Below are 22,357 nucleotides of genomic sequence, written 5' to 3'. Positions count from 1 at the left end.
GAAGCTTTAAATAATTATGTGAATATTATATTATATTCGTGTCCAAATTAATAAATTTATAAATAAACAGAATAATTTTAATGAATTTATTTAAAATCAATGCTCTAACTACTTGGAGCACTTTTTTTTTTTGCCATTTGTTAACATGATATAAAGTCAGCCCTTTTAGTTTTATCCATATTTTCTTTTGGGGCTTTATATCTTCAAGAAAATAATATATGCGCTTCTTGGCAAATATTACATTTAAAGCAAGATATTTATTCCGTGAATTATGCATTCAATGTTGCAGGAGATCTCCACCCAATCAACTCATCATTTGTGTTTATATATCAATGCTCTTGATGGAATAGCCCGAATATTAATGAGGATAATAGATTCGAGTGTTAACAAAATTGCCCTATCATTAAATTTTGGTAATAACTCGGTAATTTGAATAATTTTTATTATTTAACGGTTTCATTATAGGTTGTGTAAGATTATTTCAGTATGGAAACGATACTGAAAATCAACTGAAATATTAATAGAAATTATTGTATTTGTATAATAATCGCTAAAATTTCCTAAACATTCCAAATATTTCAAGTGTAATCTTTTATGTATCTGGCCACTGTTTGCTAAAATGATTTGAAATTGGATAATATTAACGATGATTCATTTCAAATTAATATATTTTCTTGATCATTTTCATTGCAATCTATTTCTTAACAACGAATAATTTAAAAAAAAAAAACAATACATTATAAAATATATTGGACCCTAACTCGACAGTAACGAGCTTCATCAATCCAATCATTTTTTTTTCACATTTTTTATAGTAAACTTGTTTTTTATGGAACAGCAATAGTAATATAATTTAGTCTATAAGAAACTGGAAACCAAAACCAAGGAAAATGTTTATTTAAAACTTTTCCAAATTACTTTTGAGCACTACTGTATATCAAACTATTAGAATAGATTATCCTTTCATTTCAGTCAATAATTAATATTAAACTTTGTATTGAACTTCTCAATTCCAATTTTTTGTTTCAACCCAGTCACTAAGGAAAACAAATAAAAAAATATAGGAGGGGGGGGGGGGGTGCTCGATATGCTACGTATTTTCCAGGGGGGGAGTACCAGCATTTGTGACGAAATGCTACGAGGGGGGAGGGGGGTGTAAAAAATCAGTGAAAAAATGCTACGTCATTTATGGACGGCCCCAAACAAGTTTCATATGCTCATGAACGACAACCAACTGTAAATGGGAACTGTACTTGCCTTTTCCAACTTTCTAATCTTAAGTTAGGATTAGAGTTAGGCAAGAAGTTAAGATAAGGATGCAATTATCTACACATGTTTTATATCGGATAAGTAAAAATCGTTAAACAAAATTTGAGGACTGAACATATCTACCCAGACAACCAGAAATCACATGAAAGTTCATGTTATAACTCGTTTATTCATACTAATACCGTGGATAAACTCGTCAGGTTGATGAGCTTCCTCGCATAAAACACTTTTTTTCTGAGTTCATTTGTACATTTTGTTTCGTCCCGTACAATCGTACAAAGTAAGTCGAATCAATCAGTAGTAGCTGTCAAATCAACATTTGTTATCATAAGTTAAGTCGCATAAGATCACAGGTTAGTTCGGTGGAATATTTATACACTCGCATTGTATGTTATTATTCATCACATAATATATGCACGCATATCGCCTTCTGCGTGGCCTTTTCGCGACATCTTATAAGTTGCACATACAAAGCCTCCAGGGGATTTCGTTATACGTACATTTTGGTTGTCTGGGTAGTAGCTTCTTGTCAGCGGCGCAGCCGAAAATTTTTATGATTGAAAAGATTTTCTGTCACAAAAAGGATATTTTCTACCTTGTATCACTGATTTAACTGAATTTCCCTGATTATGGCCGAAATTCCCTGAGAATTCCAGGTTTTTCCAGGTTGAAAAAAATTCCCTGATAATTCCAGGTTTTCCAGGTTTTTCCAGGTAGTAGACACCCTGTTATTGAAATATTAGAAGTTGCTTGAAACTCGTGTCAATTTTTTTTTCATCCCATTTTACGGAATGTATGCGCATGTAAAAAGTATCATTTTTTTCGAATCAATATCAACCATGAGGACTGAGTTTTATTGCTTTAAAATTGCATGCTACAATTCCAACATGGGTGGCAAAACGAATGACGGACTAGTTAGCCTTAATAGAGGTTGAAATTGTTTAATTGACGTAATCTAATGGCTGTCGCTTCTGCTCTCCAAGCAGGAGGTTCAATCCTAGGCCTGTCCCTTTCTTATATTTATTGCATTCTTCCTAATAGCTATTTTTCTCTACAGAGTGTGCCATCTTTTATGTCGGTTTGAAAACATTGAATAACTTTGACATTTATCAACCAATTGTCTTGTTTTTTCGAAAGTTCAATTCAGTACAGTTTTAACCACTATTCACCGAAACCGAAAAAAAAAGTGACGCTTCATATTGAAAACAGTCTTTTAGTTGTGCTAACTCAATATTCTTAATCTTGAAAATATCATGGTCAACAGGCACCATCTGGCGGCATAATAACCTATTGAAAACTGAATATTGCCTTTTCAGTTTTCAGTCGTCCTATTATTAGTTCTTTTTCAGTGGCAGTAAAAACGAAATCCTGAAGCATATTAAACATAATGGAAGATGAACTAAACACAAAAAGTTATGTATTCACTTCACATTACGCTTGATTTCTAATCACTACTTTTTCGATCCAGTTTCCTAATTGCTAGTAATTTACGTTTTTCATTATTTTTCATACGTTTTGACAGTTCTCCACTACCATTCTTCCATGCGTTTGAAGTTTGAGAAACTTGAGAATCCAGCGTAGCGCGATCAGTGAGTGGAATACACACATAAGTTTCTCGGGAATACGACTGTGATGATTATGTTGTAGGTTATGGCCTTCAGTCTATTATGCTCAAAAACGGATTTAAAGTTTTTTTAAAGGCACAATAAATGTGTCCGAAACGTCGGATGAAAACTTAAAATCCGTTTTTGAGCATAATAGTCTGGAGGCCATAACCTACAACATACACACATAAGTGTCGCCGCTCTGCGAAACGGCCAGCGGGAGAAACTGAATGTTCGAGAGGTTGTTGTCTGTACTTTTTGCTGCTGGCGCCAACTGTTCGCGTTTAAGATCAAAATAAACAGTCGTTACCCTATTGACTCATTATGCCTATCCTCAAATTCGTGAAAATGGTCTTGTCGGTTACTGGTTTCAGTAAGATAGCGCTCCCGCTCCGTATAACACTGCAAATCAATCTGTTCAGTTTTGCAAAGGAAAATCGCTGCATGTCTGATGTCAAAAAAAGAGACATTTGATTTGAATTTGGGGATCCTGATTTGATTACCTTTGACCTAATTTTATGGAGCTTTTACAAAAGCAAAGTGTATGCCAGCGATTCTTGGACCATTGACGAGTTAAAAGCAAACACTCTTGCCGAAATTATCGCAAAATCTCCTGAAATGTTCGAAAAAGTATTGAAAAATGCAGCAAAAAGAGCTCGTTTTGCTGTATCTTATAAAAGCAGCCACTTGATTGATGTTGTTTTTATGAAATAGTGCAAATAAATTGTAAAGGGTCATAGGGTGATGTGCTAGTATCCATCGTATTAAGCATTGATCAGTGAGAACTGCAATTGTTCCAGTATTGCAGTGAATGATGCTGACATAAACCGATGCCAAACAATTCTTTCTCAAAACGGATTTAGCATTGTACAATAATATTTTGATAAATCTTGATCTTGACAGCGAAAACAACACAAAGGAACCGTATTTTTACGTCGAGCTTCGCGCACACATTGATGCGCACAAGCTTTTTTTCTCAGTACGGCGGATTGAACTTTGTTTACATTCTGAATTATACGCGGCGGTTGAGGAAATTTCATAAAATTTGGTGATTTATTGACTATTATTATTATTATTATTATTATTATTATTATTATTATTATTATTATTATTATTATTATTATTATTATTATTATTATTATTATTATTATTATTATTATTATTATTATTATTATTATTATATTATTATTATTATTATTATTATTATTATTATTATTATTATTATTATTATTATTATTATTATTATTATTATTATTATTATTATTATTATTATTATTATTATTATTATTATTATTATTATTATTATTATTATTATTATTATTATTATTATTATTATTATTATTATTATTATTATTATTATTATTATATTATTATTATTATTATTATTATTATTATTATTATTATTATTATTATTATTATTATTATTATTATTATTATTATTATTATTATTATTATTATTATTATTATTATTATTATTATTATTATTATTATTATTATTATTATTATTATTATTATTATTATTATTATTATTATTATTATTATTATTATTATTATTATTATTATTATTATTATTATTATTATTATTATTATTATTATTATTATTATTATTATTATTATTATTATTATTATTATTATTATTATTATTATTATTATTATTATTATTATTATTATTATTATTATTATTATTATTATTATTATTATTATTATTATTATTATTATTATTATTATTATTATTATTATTATTATTATTATTATTATTATTATTATTATTATTATTATTATTATTATTTATTATTATTATTATTATTATTATTATTATTATTATTATTATTATTATTATTATTATTATTATTATTATATTATTATTATTATTATTATTATTATTATTATTATTATTATTATTATTATTTTATTATTATTATTATTATTATTATTATTATTATTATTATTATTATTATTATTATTATTATTATTATTATTATTATTATTATTATTATTATTATTATTATTATTATTATTATTATTATTATTATTATTATTATTATTATTATTATTATTATTATTATTATTATTATTATTATTATTATTATTATTATTATTATTATTATTATTATTATTATTATTATTATTATTATTATTATTATTATTATTATTATTATTATTATTATTATTATTATTATTATTATTATTATTATTATTATTATTATTATTATTATTATTATTATTATTATTATTATTATTATTATTATTATTATTATTATTATTATTATTATTTATTATTATTATTATTATTATTATTATTATTATTATTATTATTATTATTATTATTATTATTATTATTATTATTATTATTATTATTATTATTATTATTATTATTATTATTATTATTATTATTATTATTATTTTATTATTATTATTATTATTATTATTATTATTATTATTATTATTATTATTATTATTATTATTATTATTATTATTATTATTATTATTTATTATTATTATTATTATTATTATTATTATTATTATTATTATTATTATTATTATTATTATTATTATTATTATTATTATTATTATTATTATTATTATTATTATTATTATTATTATTATTATTATTATTATTATTATTATTATTATTATTATTATTATTATTATTATTATTATTATTATTATTATTATTATTATTATTATTATTATTATTATTATTATTATTATTATTATTATTATTATTATTATTATTATTATTATTATTATTATTATTATTATTATTATTATTATTATTATTATTATTATTATTATTATTATTATTATTATTATTATTATTATTATTATTATTATTATTATTATTATTATTATTATTATTATTATTATTATTATTATTATTATTATTATTATTATTATTATTATTATTATTATTATTATTATTATTATTATTATTATTATTATTATTATTATTATTATTATTATTATTATTATTATTATTATTATTATTATTATTATTATTATTATTATTATTATTATTATTATTATTATTATTATTATTATTATTATTATTATTATTATTATTATTATTATTATTATTATTATTATTATTATTATTATTATTATTATTATTATTATTATTATTATTATTATTATTATTATTATTATTATTATTATTATTATTATTATTATTATTATTATTATTATTATTATTATTATTATTATTATTATTATTATTATTATTATTATTATTATTATTATTATTATTATTATTATTATTATTATTATTATTATTATTATTATTATTATTATTATTATTATTATTATTATTATTATTATTATTATTATTATTATTATTATTATTATTATTATTATTATTATTATTATTATTATTATTATTATTATTATTATTATTATTATTATTATTATTATTATTATTATTATTATTATTATTATTATTATTATTATTATTATTATTATTATTATTATTATTATTATTATTATTATTATTATTATTATTATTATTATTATTATTATTATTATTATTATTATTATTATTATTATTATTATTATTATTATTATTATATTATTATTATTATTATTATTATTATTATTATTATTATTATTATTATTATTATTATTATTATTATTATTATTATTATTATTATTATTATTATTATTATTATTATTATTATTATTATTATTATTATTATTATTATTATTATTATTATTATTATTATTATTATTATTATTATGTGACTGGAATGAAATCTTTCAGTGAAGAAGTACGAAGGTTTTCCATAGTGAAAATAAGTGCCCGGCGAAGTAAGTCACCCCCGGGGGCGGGAAGAAACTTGTGTTGGAAAGTGGTGTGGCTCAGTCGATCGCTAAGCATTTCTCTCAAAATCGTGTTCGTCCATGCGATTTCGGTGAAAAAGTGCAAAGTGGATAATTGAACTGAAGTTATTTTTGGTGTACAACTATACGAACTATAACAGCTTTCACAAAATTACACTTGGATAATGAATCTATATTGCAGGTAAGTTTGAATATGGGCCGTAGTGGAACATTTAAAGTTTGATACGACGAATAATAGCGCTTACGATGAAGTAGAACAAAACCCTACTAAATAAAAATACCTCACATATGGAAATTGATTGATTTTTTACAAATTTATGCAATTTTTAAATACCGACGTAAAAGATGGCGCACTCTGTATTTCTCTGCGTCATCCTTGATAATGACATCAAACATCATCAGATCTATCTATCGCTAGAATTGAATACAATCGACTCAACCGCTTGCGCTTATCACAATAGTATCCATATGGTCGAATACCTCATCAATCGCTAGCAAAACACTCTTACTTCCAAGATGATTGTGAGAAATGCAAGAGATTCTCCGGTTTTCTAATAATAACGGCTATCTAATTAACGTTCCTTCCTTTTCCCGAAGGACAAAAAGGACGTGACCGGTGCCGTTATCAATCTAGAAGCATTAGGGATAGTGTGATTGTAAATTGAAGATGGTAAAAACTAAAACCCAAGCCCCATCTGAGTAATTCTTTGTGCAATATCACTATCTTGATTGACCACGGCGTAGCAACTACGAAGTGTATGTTCCCATCAGTTGACCGTAGATCGTTTCATCGTTCTGAGGTTATTCATTATATGAACAACTACCCTATCTTCTTCTTCTTCTTGGTATTAACGTCTTCACTGGGACAGATCCTGCTTCTCAGCTTAGTGTTCTTATGAGCACTTCCACAGTTATTAACTGAGAGCTTTCTTTGCCAAAGTTGCCATTTCGCATTCGTATATCGTGTGGCAGGTACGATAATACTCTATGCCCAGGGAAGTCAAGGAAATTTTCATTACGAAAAGATCCTGGACCGACCGGGAATCGAACCCAGATACCTTCAGCATGGCTTTGCTTTGTAGCCGCGGACTCTAACCACTCGGCTAAGGAATACCCTATACGATAACAAAATATAGTCAAACCTCAATGATTGGATAGATCCTATAACATTTCCCCGAATACCATTACACCGAAAACCATCCCCCCGAAAGTTAATACCCCGAATGGTCAAGTACCCCGAAATCCATTATCCCGAACAGTCCGTTACCCCGAATAACATTTTCCCGAATGGACCAAAACCCAGAATTTTCTTGGTACGAAAAATTCAAAATGAAGATCCGACAAATGAACCCCATATACATACATACCTATTTTATAGAATTTTGATTTTCATTTGAATTCATGTTCTTGTTATCAAAGATTTATTCTTCTTTTAGTCAACAGCTCCATGGGCCAAGTGAGAATCAAAATCTCACTCACAGGCGTGTACTTGATTTTGTGAGAATGGTTGTGTTCACAGCAATAAATCATTTTTCGAACTGATGATAATGCTGACATGTTAATATTAGATACCTCTCCCGCCCTCTTTCAAAAGCGTTATATTATTTGGTAATGCATTATTATATTTTTATATTGCTGGAGGCAATGCGAATTTCACATATTCTAAAATGGCACTAGACTATGGTTTGAAAAATGCCAGATGAAAATGTTAACTGATATTAAACTGATCACTATTTCAAAAGTACATCGCTAAAGAACAGCCAATGTTAAAAGAAGGACAAATCTCTTGTTGCAAATTGTAATACTGACAAGATGTAATACAGATAAGTAATGCAGGGGCTTATTTTAAAGGTTGCTCGTCTGAAGTCACTGTCAACTTTGAATTTCGCTCAAGACAATTTTGTCAGTCGATTTTTTTTACCACTATTGCTCAAGCTTTAACTCAAACGGTACAACTCGAAAGAACAGCCTATAACTCAAAGAAGAGAATATCATTGATTAAAACTCTTACACTGCCATTATACAACTTCGAAAGAACAGCCGATGATTGAAAGGATAAAATATCACTCATAGGAATAGTAGTACATAGTTATTAAGCCAAAAACTTTTACTCTCCAATTCGCGAGCTTCCTTGAAGAAATACTTGAAGTGCATCACTGATTTTCGGGGAAGTGTCGTATTCGGGGAACTGGTTTTCGGGGTAATTTACCATTCTGGATAGGGGATGGGGTGGTAAAATGAACACCTTAAGGATATCATCTTGTTTCTGATAGAAAAACGAAGAATTCGTATAGTTCTGTCGCACATCATCAAAAATAGGGATGTTATCTACATTGACAACACGAATGCAGACTATCATAGCTAAATTTTCACATATTTTTATCGCTAGCAAAAAACGATGCAAATGTTCATTTTACCTGCACTATGTGGGTAAAATGAACAGCTGTTGGTGGTAAAATGAACATTATGCAAAAAACGAGAGCTAAACAAATATTTTCGCAAATTTCCATTGCATTACCGAATATATATCCGTTAAGGATTGTAATCCATACAAAAAGAAATCTAAAGGTACCAGATTTGACATCATATCTTTTTTTTGTCGGTAGCGATAGGGGTAGTACTGGCACTCTTAATCTGCCCTAAGCTCCTTCCCAGCATTTGCTTTTATAAGCCTCTATTGCGTTCATCACACAGACGTTCCTAAGCAATGTTGCTCAAATGGTCACTGTGTACCCTAGCAGCAATCAGCCCTTACCGTAGTTTTGCAGTCTAGTAGTTCAGACTACTATCAAACTATGATAAGGCCCGAAATGCTACTAGAGTGGTTAAAGTGAAGAACGAAATAGTTTTATTAAAAGGTCATCATTCCCCATTTAATTTCATCACTCACTATCGACACTATCACGTATACCACCGAATATCACTCATCAACTTTCGTAAAACACTTCAGATATATTATCCATCACTTTCCACTATCACAACTACAAACTTTCATCAAAGTTACATCACACCATTTTCATATAAATTCATTGTTATTATCACTTACCATCTGTTATCATTACTAAGTAATTAAAAGATATTCAATTTATTTTTTTTTATTATTTATGTTGCTGTAGTCATTACTATTCAAACTACGATTTAGCACTATGATCAAGAAAGTTACAGTAAAAAAAAATCACTTCGATCCATTCTTCTGCACTCGCTGTCATTATAAACACTTTTATCATGCATTTGTGAAGAACTAGGCCATAGTGTTTATCTTCAGAGAAATGATTCCAAAATATATTATGGCCATTGTTAAACTAGTAGGGTTCATATAATTATTATTTGTATATTTGTAAAAACTGTCACAATCACTTCCAATGCCATTTTCAAATTTTCATCACAATGCATTTTTTCAAACATCATTATTAGCACCCTCACTAATTTTATAACAACGAGTGTAACCCAGAGTTTCACCAAACACTTACTCTTATGTTGCATTATAAAACGATTGAACACACGTTGGCTTCGAAACTTAACCACCATTACTGATTAGTACAAAGGATGTTAAAGGTCGTGTAAACGAACTGAAACATCAACAACCAGCACTTATAAGTAACTAATGAGCCCTGGCGATCCCTCCGTTCGAAGAGGACCTGATAATATGCCGAAACATATTAAAAGATCCTCCGCCTGAATGCAGCCGTTTCATGATATATCATGAACCGTTAGAGGTGTGCCAAAGTATTGGCAAGGTGATATGTTTCACAGATGGGTATTATTATGGTGCACCTTCTACTTTGGCACCGTCAAACCCTGTGTTCTTGGCCAGATTTGACATCATATCATATCGATATTCACCTCACTGAAAAACCTCAACACCTCCGAGCTAAAAGTTACGTCAGTTCTAATTTTCAAACGTGGTTATCTAAAATCTTTGTTTTCGTTGATATTTTTGCTTCATTTGACCTCCGTATCAACCCGAACACTACGCTTTTTGCTCGAAATCTTCCGTGCGTGATAAAAATTCATTAAAATTTGTTTTTACTCGGTTAAAGGCAGGGTGTTCATTTTACCACCCCTGTTCATTTTGCCACCACTTCCCCTAATGTGTCATTCAGGGTACTGATTTTCGGCACGCAAAAAAATTGTGCGGTAAGAACTACTATTTTAGGGGGTTAACTTAAGCGCTCGCACCGGCAATTTTCAGCAGACCAGCAACGCGCTTGATTTTACCATGTTTGTAGTCGAAATCAGATTGTTGTAAATTATTTCTGTCGAATGTACCAGTACATCCCACCATATGGATGTACCGTAAACATAGTAAATTTCATTTTCATTTTCATTTTCATTTTGCAGCGTTTGGTGGAGCAATGAGAGCGCAAAGTCAGTCCAAAGCCGGGGGAAGGGATAGGTAATGGCCGTAATGGTCTAATCCACCGGTGTACTAAATTTGCTCGGTCTGAGAATTGTGACACTTGAGCGGGGCACGCTCCCGTATGGTCGCCACGTAATCTGGACCCGCTCTAGTGTCAAAATTCTTCGACCGAGCTGGTTTAGTACACCAGTGGATAAGACCATAGTCTATGCGGACCACTTGAACACCATCGGAAAGGATAAGAAGGGTTGGGGTAGGGTATAGGGAATGGAGAAGACTTGACACAGTAATGCGATTAATGCTGCAAAATGTAAATGTGCTGAAAGCAATTTAATTTGAGTTTTGAAGTTAGATTTGACTTATTAAAATTCCAAATAGATCGGCCATTGTACAAGTAAGAAAGAATATGATGATCGCTTTCTAGAAATTTTGTAAACAACAAAATAATAACAATATGAGAGTGATGCTAAGGGCTGCTGATGGCACATTGCGACGCTTTAGGAGATTTTGATACTGATTGAACATTACTATACAGAGCGCAATTCAATCGATGGTGATAACTTTACAAACATTATCTGTTTTTGCACTGATTGACGATGCTGATTTATATAAAAATATTTTAAAAATATTTGATATTATTAGATCATTTATTTGTGTGATCTAAGTGTTAATAATGGAAAAATTTTACATAACCTTGATAATAATACTTCCCTGATCAGAAATATTATATTTTGAGCGCCTTTTTCGAAGCTATTCTATCCAGGTATCCATGTACTGCTTTCAATCCTGAAATTATTCTTATTGTGCATGCTCATGCATTATATTAGTGATGATCATAATCATGCAACAGATGAGAAGGAGAGAAAAAGAGAATATAGGAACAGTGATTAGTAATGAGTTAATTATGTAGTTTTGTTAGAATTATAAACAATTAAACAGGAGTAATGAATAGCTTTTAAAATGACTTTGCAGCATAGCTGAGCCTTTCGGATCGTAAGACCGATGTATAAAAATAATTTGTTTCGAAATTGTCCGCGTGGTCTTCTAGTGCCCCTATTAGATAAGAATCAGTCATAGACATACATACCGAATGCTCGCCATGACCCTATGACCAAAATTTGTATATGTATAGCCTTAGCTGATGTGGCTTTTCTAATAGGTAGTTCTTTCACTCATTGATTGTCTTCAAAACCTTGTCAAGTATAGAAAATTGATTTTATTTCATTTATTACTACATTGAAGATACATTGTACTAATTAAGTATTAGGTATTATTTTATGTTTTTATCGAGGCCGAAATTCCCAGTGAGTGAAGAATTTTATAGTACTAGAACACCATAGAAGATCGCTAAACATTACCTAATCATGGAACGGCTTTTTGCTCTATTATTTTAGGTAGATGCTATTGATCTCCCTTTGCTCCTATCCGCAACCCGGTGCACGCGCCCTGTTGGATTTCGAAAACCTCGTAGAAGATTACAAACCGTCAATGGCATTCCCAATTACTACCCCACATTGCACATTCAAGGGTCTGATTGTGCTCCTAACCCACCCTCAGTTCGTAATCTTCTCGCCAGTTTGAAATTATATTTTCCCGAAGTGAAAGTAATTTTGATGAGTGATGGCCTAGTGCAGCCCAACTGCATAGTACAGTAGTTTAACCAGAATTTTTAGGTCAGAAGATAAAATCTAAATTATGTAATAAAAAGGTTGCCATTGCTTTGAAATTCACCCAACATCTAATCAAAACTACTAACAACAGCGATCAATTATCAAAATTCATCGCTCCCTGGAAAATATAATCCCAAGCCCAGGGATGTACCGTAAACATAGTAAATTGGTCTAAAATTCCATGGTAGTTTCAAGAATGGGCGTAGTCAGCTACAATAGTAATTATTACCACAGAATTTTTTCCCGTGGGGGTAATGGTACCGTCACAGACAAACAGACGTAACACTTAGAACAAATCGCGATAAAAATCATAGTCACGAGGACATGTACGCCCAATGCTAAAATCTGTGTGTTTGGCCGATGAACCAATAGATGGCGGTAGTGTGTAAACGTCAAACGCGAACAAAAACGATGCGAGCGCTGCGGGTGGTGGATTGGCCACCTACCATATATTTGAAACGGCCGTTAAAAAGGTGGTCGATGGACATCGGTGAGAGTGTGACGTCTGTTTGTCTGTGGTACCGTTTTGATTCTCCTTTGTATGGGAAACATTTCACACGAAATGTTTCAATTTTCGCCGTTCAAAAATGCTTACTTTCGAGGCTTGTTTTATTAAGCTTTTTCCATAAATATCTTTGCAAATTTATAATGCCCAACTACCTTTGACGATTTCAATTAATGATTTGACTGTTCCATTAATGATTATCATGAGCTGTTCGGAATTCGAATCAAAGTGTCCGGAATATGAAGCAAAAGTGAGGAAGCGTCCGGAATAAGAATCATGAGAAGGCCACACATTTTGATTTATTTAAAATTATTCAAGTTGCGAAACCGTATTCTTTACCCACCATCCGAAAGCTAAGGGCTTCCGACGCTCGATAACGCTAAGGAATCATACAGAACGATTTATTTTGTATGCTCTATGCTGGTTTATACTTCACTGAGGCCTTAAGTGTCCGTAATATGAATCAAAACGGTATTCGGGGAAGTGTTATAGGACCGATTGGATATCTGAAGGGACTCATGAAAATATCGAGAAATGGATCAAAAATGCTTTGAAGAAGCTGCTTGAGGGACCATCATTATGATAGTAGTTATAGCGTTGGGCAAATTCGTCTATAACATCGATGTTACTGAATCGATTCACATTTGAATTGCCGAATCGATTTACCGATTTAATCGTATCCTTTGAATCGATGTTTTTAAATCGATTCGAATCGAACTCGAATTGATTTTTTTTAAGTTTGAAATGATACTTAATGCATTTGCATTTGATTCGAACATCCAAAAATTAAATCAGTTTTGAATTTCAATTGAACAGTTTCTACTACCTCAAGATAGATCAAAATTTGGCTTCATTTCCATCAGCTCGTTGAGAAACATTCATCAAGTTCAACAAAATTAATCGAATCAAAAAATCGAATGGAGAAAATCGATTCACCCGATTTCAGATACCCCAAACATCGATTCAAAAAATCGATTAATCGAAATAAAAACATCGATTTTCGGAAAATCAAATTCAAAATCGCCCAACGTAGTTACCCAGAAATTTTGTTTTTAGTGTGGTTCTATGAGTAGATATCGAGTCAAGTAACATCGACTCATGGAGGTTTCACTGTAAATGAAATGAATGAATCTTCAGCTTTTTTATCAATAGCTGTACGGTACTAATATGGCTATTTAGGTAAATATTACAATATTGTGGATAATATTGTAAACTTCATTGGGCAGGACATTCAATGTAAATGCCGGAAGAATACAATTAGCAATAATGTTTGAGAAGGCAAACAAAATGATGTTCGGTGAGATCACAAAAATATTTATTAAATCGATTCGTGATCAAACGTCAACATCCCACCGCTAAATCGCTAGTGTTTGGAGTTGATTTTAACCTCCAATTTTCCAAATAACCTCCAAAACATCACCTCCAAGTTAGTTCTAATAACCTCCGTTATATGAAATATGGTGGCGCGTCGATCGTCGCAAGTTTATCGTTAAACAGTCAATAGATCACGGTCTAGGTTAAAGAAAATGATCAATTCAATTGACTGTTTAACGATAAACTTGCGACGACCGACGCGCCCCCATTATTCATATAACGGTTGGCGTTAGAACTAAGTTGGAGGTGATGTTTTGGAGGTTATTTGGCAATTTGGAGGTTAAAATCACCTCCAAACACTAGCGATTTTGCGGTGGGATATTGACGTTTGATCACGAATTCAAACATTATGAAATAACAATTCTACTCACCGCTCTGCGCACGCTTCAACTGCCCCGCAAGTTGCAGCTCCTGCTGCAGTCCCAGCAGCGAGGCCAGCTTCGAACACTGCCAGAAGCTTATCAGCTCCTGCTGGACCACAATGACCGTATCGGTCGCGTAGTAAACCATTTGCACTTCACCGTTCGATCGATTCAGGGGATTCTTCATCGTACGCAACTCACTCGGGACCGGCAGTTTGGGAGTTTCTGGAGCGACGCCAGCTGATGTTCGATTCTTGTTCGCGGTTTGACGCTCGGCGGAAGTCGAACTGCTGACTGCGCTGTCCACCGACACGCGGCTATTACGCCGAACCGCGCCCGGAGGTTCGACCAGAGCAATTTGCGCTTCGGGTTTGAGGATTGACTCAGCTGTCCGCTTCGAGCGACGGCTTTGTTTGAGATTTACAAACGACTGCTTCTTGCGGACCTTTCCGCTGCGGAGTCCGGCTTTCAGAATCAAGCGCCGGTAGCTGCGCAAATTGGACGACGAAACTACCATTATGGATTTCTTCTTCTTGAGTTGGGAGTTGTGAACTTTGTAGCGCCGCTTCCTGCCAACGACTGATGGCGGAGCTCGATGGCGAGTTCGGCTTTTACCGTAATGCGAGATCCGATCAGCTGATTTCGGTCGCTCGGGGTGATGTTCGGGTTGCTGTCGGGAGGAGTTCGTGCCGCTATTGTTTTGCGCAATCTCGACGCCTTCGTTCATTGTTTGAAGCTTGAGCGGCGACAAGACAACGACGGCTACTTTGTTTCCGTCTCCGGCCGGAAGGTGGCGCGCACGTGGCAAAAGATTCGGGCAGTACGCCGGATTGCGACGTAAGTATCCGGTGAATTTGTCTTTCTCCTTCTCGTCTTGCAAGAATGTGGCGTACGGGTTACGGAAGCAAGACTTCTCACTCGATTCGTCTTTTTCTTCAGCGTTCGGGTCGAACCGTGTGGGAAACTTATAATAATGCTTACGGATCTCAATCATACTGGGTCGTTTATCGATTTCAGGATTTAGTTGGCTCCTCCGAAAATCCAAATCCTCGCTCAAAGGCAAGGATGAAGAAGCAGGTTTACCCGTCCCAACGGCCATTCGTCGTTTTTTGTACTTTTCTCGCAGGTGGCGCTCCCGGAGTAAACTAGGACTATCGCTGGTCTCCGAATCGGAACCACTTTCACTGCTTGAAATGTGAATCGCTTCATCCATCGGCCGTTTCACAGAATTGGTGCTCTCTATTTCGGCTACCGTTGGAATAGAGTACAGAAGATCCTCTTTCGTTACGCGCCAGTGCTCAACGCGATCCTGTTGGGACATCGCAGGCACTTGCTGATTGATCTTCTCCAACATTACATCAAATTCCGTTCCTTTGTTACATCGACTATTCAACGATGTGGTTTTGTGATCGTTCATCTTGGCACATCCTGAACTGGACACATCCCAGAAGGAATTTGCCATCGAGGACGGATTCATCTGTGCAGTCGAACTGGTGTCCGAATCCTTCAAAGTGCATTGATCCATAGGTATCTTGGCACTAGCGCTGTCCTTGGACGTCCCAGCCATTGGCTGATCGTCAACAACTTCCTGTAAATCCGGTTCTTCTGTTTCCTCATCGGACAGTTCCATCCGAGTATCTTCCTCGTGGATTTCATCCTCATCTATCTCTATCGTAAGAGGCTTGTTATCTGCGCCTTTCAACGAATGAGACCCACCCCCCAAGAGTGCCGAATTGGTAGGGGTCCGGATGTCTCGATTCTTCGACGACTTAGATGTCGAGGTCGGTTCATCCCCGCTGACTGATTGCGCGCACGATTCCGTGGTTTCTGACTCGGTGTCGGGTTCCAGATCGATCACCCCCAACAAACGGTATGGGCCGTTATTTTTCTGCTGGCGGCTGGTCTTCGTTGACGAAGCCGTATTCGGCTTATCAAACGAGCGACGAATGATTTGCTTGTCGTAGTGGTTGGCGGTCATTACTGGAAAAAGGGAGGCAGAACATTGGAAATATTAGTATGAAGCTAAGACATGACGTGCAATACTAAGGACCAGAGGCAACTCGTAAGCTCATTTTTTACCTGTTCTACGACACTAGAAATCGATATTCTGACAAAATTAGAATCTAATACATACAATCAATAAATGGTTGAAATAAACTATTTTAAACATTTTCTGCTCATCAGTTTAGAAAATGTATAAATTTCTATGCGTAGAACGTATATAGATTTGAGGTTAGGGATTCGCCACCGCAAAGTACTTTAGATCGAGATGATGACCGTTAAACTCTCAGTTGCCTAGGACTAGCAATCACCAATGCATTCAAAATTATAAATTCATTGTCGAAGCTTGGAAGTTTCATACCAAATCGTGCTCCCCAGAGCATTTGGTGCAAAATTTTGATAAATGCTTAGCGCTTTACACAAAAATACTATTGACGAATAAAAGTACGGTTATGTTTCGGTAAATTTGAAATTGACCAAGCTTACTCTAACTTGCTGCCACCTAAATTATGTAAAATGTTTCAAGATTTGATTAACAACCATTTTTTCTACATTTCCATCGCAATTAAGGGGACACGGGAGACCGTGTTATTTTCCCTATCTTTTGTCTCACTCTAACAATTATCATCAAAACTTTGCGGAAGCAAATCTCGAGTTTTAGTGAACCGATGAAGCTGAAAATTTAATCGATTGTGCACCACATATATAGAATATAGTGATAAATTTTTGACATCCATATATGGAGTGGTACTTGAGATCTGCTTCTTCAAATGGATAGGATGATTATAATGACGTCCCGTGCGGCCTTAAAGTCGTCTTGCAAACGCCAGTCCTGGGTTTTCCAAATACCTGTGCTTCGAATAAGGCTATCCATGAGGACTTTCCGCGATAGGACTGACAGCTGAAAGTGTGCACGCAACCGAAACGGAAGGGTAAACAAAACATGCAAGTGTTAACGGAGCTTTACATTTTCCTTTGTAATCGAACGGTCAGTCCGATCATGAAATGTCCAAAGCTCATGATAAACAAAAAAAAACATCTGATCGCAGCTGTCCAGGGGGCCAGCAAAAGACGAGTTCCCCAGCTGTCTCATGGATTGCCTTATTGCCGGACGTTTCGAAAGCCGAACACATGATGGCCACCAAATATTCAGTTTGAAATTCCCGCTTTTTTCCCGGTTTTCCCGGTATAAATTTCAAAATTTTACCGGTTTTCAATTGAGAGCCCAAAAGCAAAAAGGGTGACCCTTTGGTCGGTTTTTTGATTGACTAGGGTAGGTGTACCAGTTATGGACATAGTGGTTCCCTATTTCGCCATACGGGATTATTTGAATTTTTTCACATTTTGAAAAATTTTGTATGTTGTAGTAGTAAGATTTAAGATATATCTTGATGTTTAAACATTCAAAAACATTTCAAATGTGAAAGTTATCTTAATTTCTCGTATGGCCAAATAGGGAACCACTATGGCCATAACTGGTACACTTTCCCTATATTAAATAAATCAACTTCAAGCTTTTCAACGGAATTTTTATATAATTTGTCGGTCCAAAAAAAAAATATCTTTTGAGAAAATTTCGCTTTTTCATGGCTCCCTTTTTCTTCTTGGCATTAACGTCCCCACTGGGACAGAGCCTGCTTCTCAGCTTAGTGTTCTTATGAGCACTTCCACAGTTATTAACTGAGAGCTTTCTATGCCAACATTGCCATTTTCGCATTCGTATATCGTGTGGCAGATACGATTATACTCTATGCCCAGGGAAGTCAAGGAAATTTCCATTACGAAAAGATCCTGGACCGACCGGGAATTGAACCCAGACACCTTCAGCATGGCTTTGCTTTGTAGCCGCGGACTCTAACCACTCGGCTTAGGAAGGCCCCCGTACAATTAATTAGTATGTAATAAAAAAATGCTGAAAAATCTCGATTTTCTCAAACTTATATTTCTGTCACTAACACCCTCAATTGTGCCAATAGGACGGTTTTTACTTTTGGCACTTTTGATTCCCTTCAGCAACGTTGTATTTCCCAGGCCGTAGAGGCTTTGAAAAAACAAAATCCCGGAGTTTATGTCTGATTTGTATTTCCCGTTTTTCAACATTCTTGGAAGATTTTCAAAAATATGATTCCACTCAAACACGTCAGAGCCCTTGCCGAAAACAAAAGTGAAATAATTGTTGGAATCGGTCGTCCTGTTCTCAAGCCAACTCGTGACATACAAACACCATTCCATTTTCATGTATATAGATTTGCACGTTTTATGCATCCTATTAGCCTTTTTAAAATATTTCAATTTTTAAGTACCGTCGATGGGGGTGACAATGGGTCTAGGGGGTGAGATTGGGTCAAAACGGAAAAATATGTTTTGTGAAATATTTCAGCTAATAACGCGGATATTACGAAAAATAATAATTCATATGTTAGGGAACATATTATTACACATAATTCATAACAATATACATTTTTAGAAATAGTAGTTTTTGTTTACTACATCAATAAACTTGCATGTTGAAACTAGATAAAATTTACAACATTAAATTTCTCCTGTACAAGGTATCACGCATGTACTCTAGCCTCTATCGTTATATTAGTAGAATGTTGAAAGTCTTTTCATTACACATCACAGGTATTTTCCGGACTCTGTTCGATTTTCCCACAAAAAAATCATTTTTTTCGGTACGATGTCTAAAACATTTAAAATGGGGGTGAGATTGGGTCAAGCAAGAACGATAGTAAATGAAATTCCAAGTCCACTTTTTTGACATTTTACGGTGCCGGGTGTTCTCTTTTTTCATTAAGATATGATTATTCTTTCTAAATACAGCATCTCTGAAACATCAAACAAGTCTACTTAAGAATTCCGTGCATTAAATAACAATACAACGCATTTTGACAACTTCTCAAACCAGCAACTGTGTTTCGTGCGCAGCAACATCGTAAATTTTTATCAAAAGGGTGTTTTTTTCTAAATTTGATTATTTATCAGTGTTTTCATATTATAAAAACATCTCACGGAAGTACAAATGAGTTGGATCGCTGAAATACTGGGATTATGACGTCAACTTCTGCCTGAAATTTATTGATCGTGGAATGTCGCACCGAAATTTAACTATTTGCGAAGGTTTAAAATAATCACTGTTTCAGTACACCTTTGGGGAAACTGAATGGGCTTTATAGCAATGAGGATGAGACTTTGAAGACAATTTGAAGGAAAAACCAAGAAAATTTATGTAAACTTGACGATAAATGTTGGGTTTACATATTTTTTTCTCATAGCTCTTCAATTTTCAGTATAATCTTTCTTTTAAGTGAGTTTATTATACTTGTGAAACATCTTAGATATCTTTTTGTCTTGTTTGCATCGTTTTTTGTCAATATTTTTCAGTTGTGAATGGTTTTGAAATCATATTCTTAAGAACAAGTTATTTCAATTACAGTGACCCAATGTCACCCCCTCTATGGGGTGAGATTGGGTCATTTTTCATTCACTTGTGGTGCCGCTGTGAATAAATATTTGTCTTTAATTTTTTGAACAGTTGTTTATGTACCATCAAAGTACATACACACCAAATTTGAAGTTTATTGGAGTTAAATTGCGATAGTTATTCAAAAAATAAATCGCACATATCCCTTTTTGACCCATTGTCACCCCCAACGACGGTATTTTAAAGTATTCTAATAATTCAATTTTTTTCTTCATAAAATCGAAGAGTTCACTAAAGCAAATAACTTTAAGGTGAGGATAGAACAAAGCCGTACCAAACTAAAGTAGCTGAAGAAAATTAAGAATCCAATATGTTTGAGTGCTTAAACCTTCTGTAAACAGTTTTAAAACTCTGGTTCAAAACATTGAGTTGGATAAGTTAGAGGAAAAATCAAGCGCTGATAGTAAAAGATGAAAATCATAAAATATTTAGAAACATTGCCAACCAATTTGAAACATTTCTTAGTTCAGTGTATCAAAGTAGACTATTTCTACAAGAAATTGAATTATTAATGTTTAAAAGTTATTTGTCCAAGATTACAGATGCTTTAATGGAAACTATGTTTTGGTGGTTTGTAAATTTTGAGCTTGAAGATGTTCGTTCAAAATGATTTTCCCGGTAATCATCTCAAATTCCCGGTTTTTTCCCGATGGATTCAAATTCCCGTCTTTTTCCCGTTTTTCCCGGTTCGGTGGCCACCCTGCGAACACCTTGCACATTTTCCTATTGTTTGTAATTTTGTAATTTTTAGTAAGTGAAATGCTATGTTCAGACTACGCAATTCATGATACAAGCGGTTTTCGTGATATTGGGCCAATATCATGTTTCTGGGACGTGATACATATGAGCCTCTGTACGTGCCATAAATTCTTTTGTTCTCATGACTTTTACTGTGCGCCGTGTGTTGGTGCTGTCTCGCTCTCTCTCACGGGCAACTTGAAAACAGGGCGCACAGTAAAAGTCAAACGTTTTAGCATGCATACACGGAGACGGAATTCAACTCAATTTTGAGTTGTTTCAACGCAATTCCGTAGTTGAGCCCAATAACTCAATTTTGGCTAAATTTCCAAGGCCCCCACTAGGTAGTTTGGCTTTAATTCCATTCGAAAAATATACTCAATTTTGGGTTGATTTAACGCAAAATTGAGTTCTTTCGACCCAAACATAAGAAAAGTTGCATTTACCCAAATTTGGCTTATTGGGCCAAAGTACCCCCATTGGGTAGATGCAGCTCTCTCTATTTTTGACAACATTCGTGTGGGAGAAAGAGAAAACCGAGAGATTTTGGGTTGAAACTATAATCGATATACTTAATTTTGGGTAAAGTAAACTCAAAAATTAGGTAAAAATATTTCTCCGTGTAGGCTCATTACCATACATTTTTGACAGCTCCAATATCACCTTCCTGAGCGTGTTATTTCAAATATCATGTGCTACAAAGTGCTCGAATATGCTGCTCGAACGCAAATTTGCAGCAACCCTGCGGGCATTTTAACAGAAATGACATTCTGAATGTTTGTTTTCATTCTTTCTGTTTCACATTTTGATTTCTTCCCGGAATCGCCGGAACAGTTGAACTAATTCTCGATTACTTTTTCAAATCAATTAGTAAGTAAGTAACTTTCATACGGTTTTGAGAAAACTAATTAAGAAGAATCACAACCTGTCTTCTAAAACTGTTTTAAAATGAATCACCTCTTTAACATTTTTTCGCCGTGTACATCGCTCAAATTTTGCATACAATCAGATCACGTTCAAAAACTAGGTAGTTTCTATTATTTTCAACAAAAATAATTTCATATAGTTACGTTTCATATAGTTACTTTCGACGTTTTTCTACCAGTGTAAAATCGGCTCAAGTAGTGTTTTGTTTTGATTCGTGGTTAAGTCA

At 33.0% G+C, this 22,357-nt stretch overlaps 1 protein-coding gene across 1 annotated transcript in view; it reads right to left on the bottom strand.

Moving 5' to 3' along the window:
• The window catches only part of LOC5577187, a 53,889-nt gene that overhangs the window by 11,097 nt on the left and 20,435 nt on the right, over nt 1-22,357 (bottom strand). Inside the window, exon 2 of the mRNA XM_021846014.1 lies at nt 14,991-16,961. Coding sequence (XP_021701706.1) covers nt 14,991-16,961 — 1,971 coding nt within the window. The remainder of the gene's footprint in view (nt 1-14,990; nt 16,962-22,357) is intronic.

Source organism: Aedes aegypti, chromosome 2 (genome assembly GCF_002204515.2).
Source record: "Aedes aegypti strain LVP_AGWG chromosome 2, AaegL5.0 Primary Assembly, whole genome shotgun sequence".
In the NCBI taxonomy this organism is placed as follows: domain Eukaryota; kingdom Metazoa; phylum Arthropoda; class Insecta; order Diptera; family Culicidae; genus Aedes; species Aedes aegypti.
This window is presented reverse-complemented; position numbering and strand designations above follow the sequence as displayed.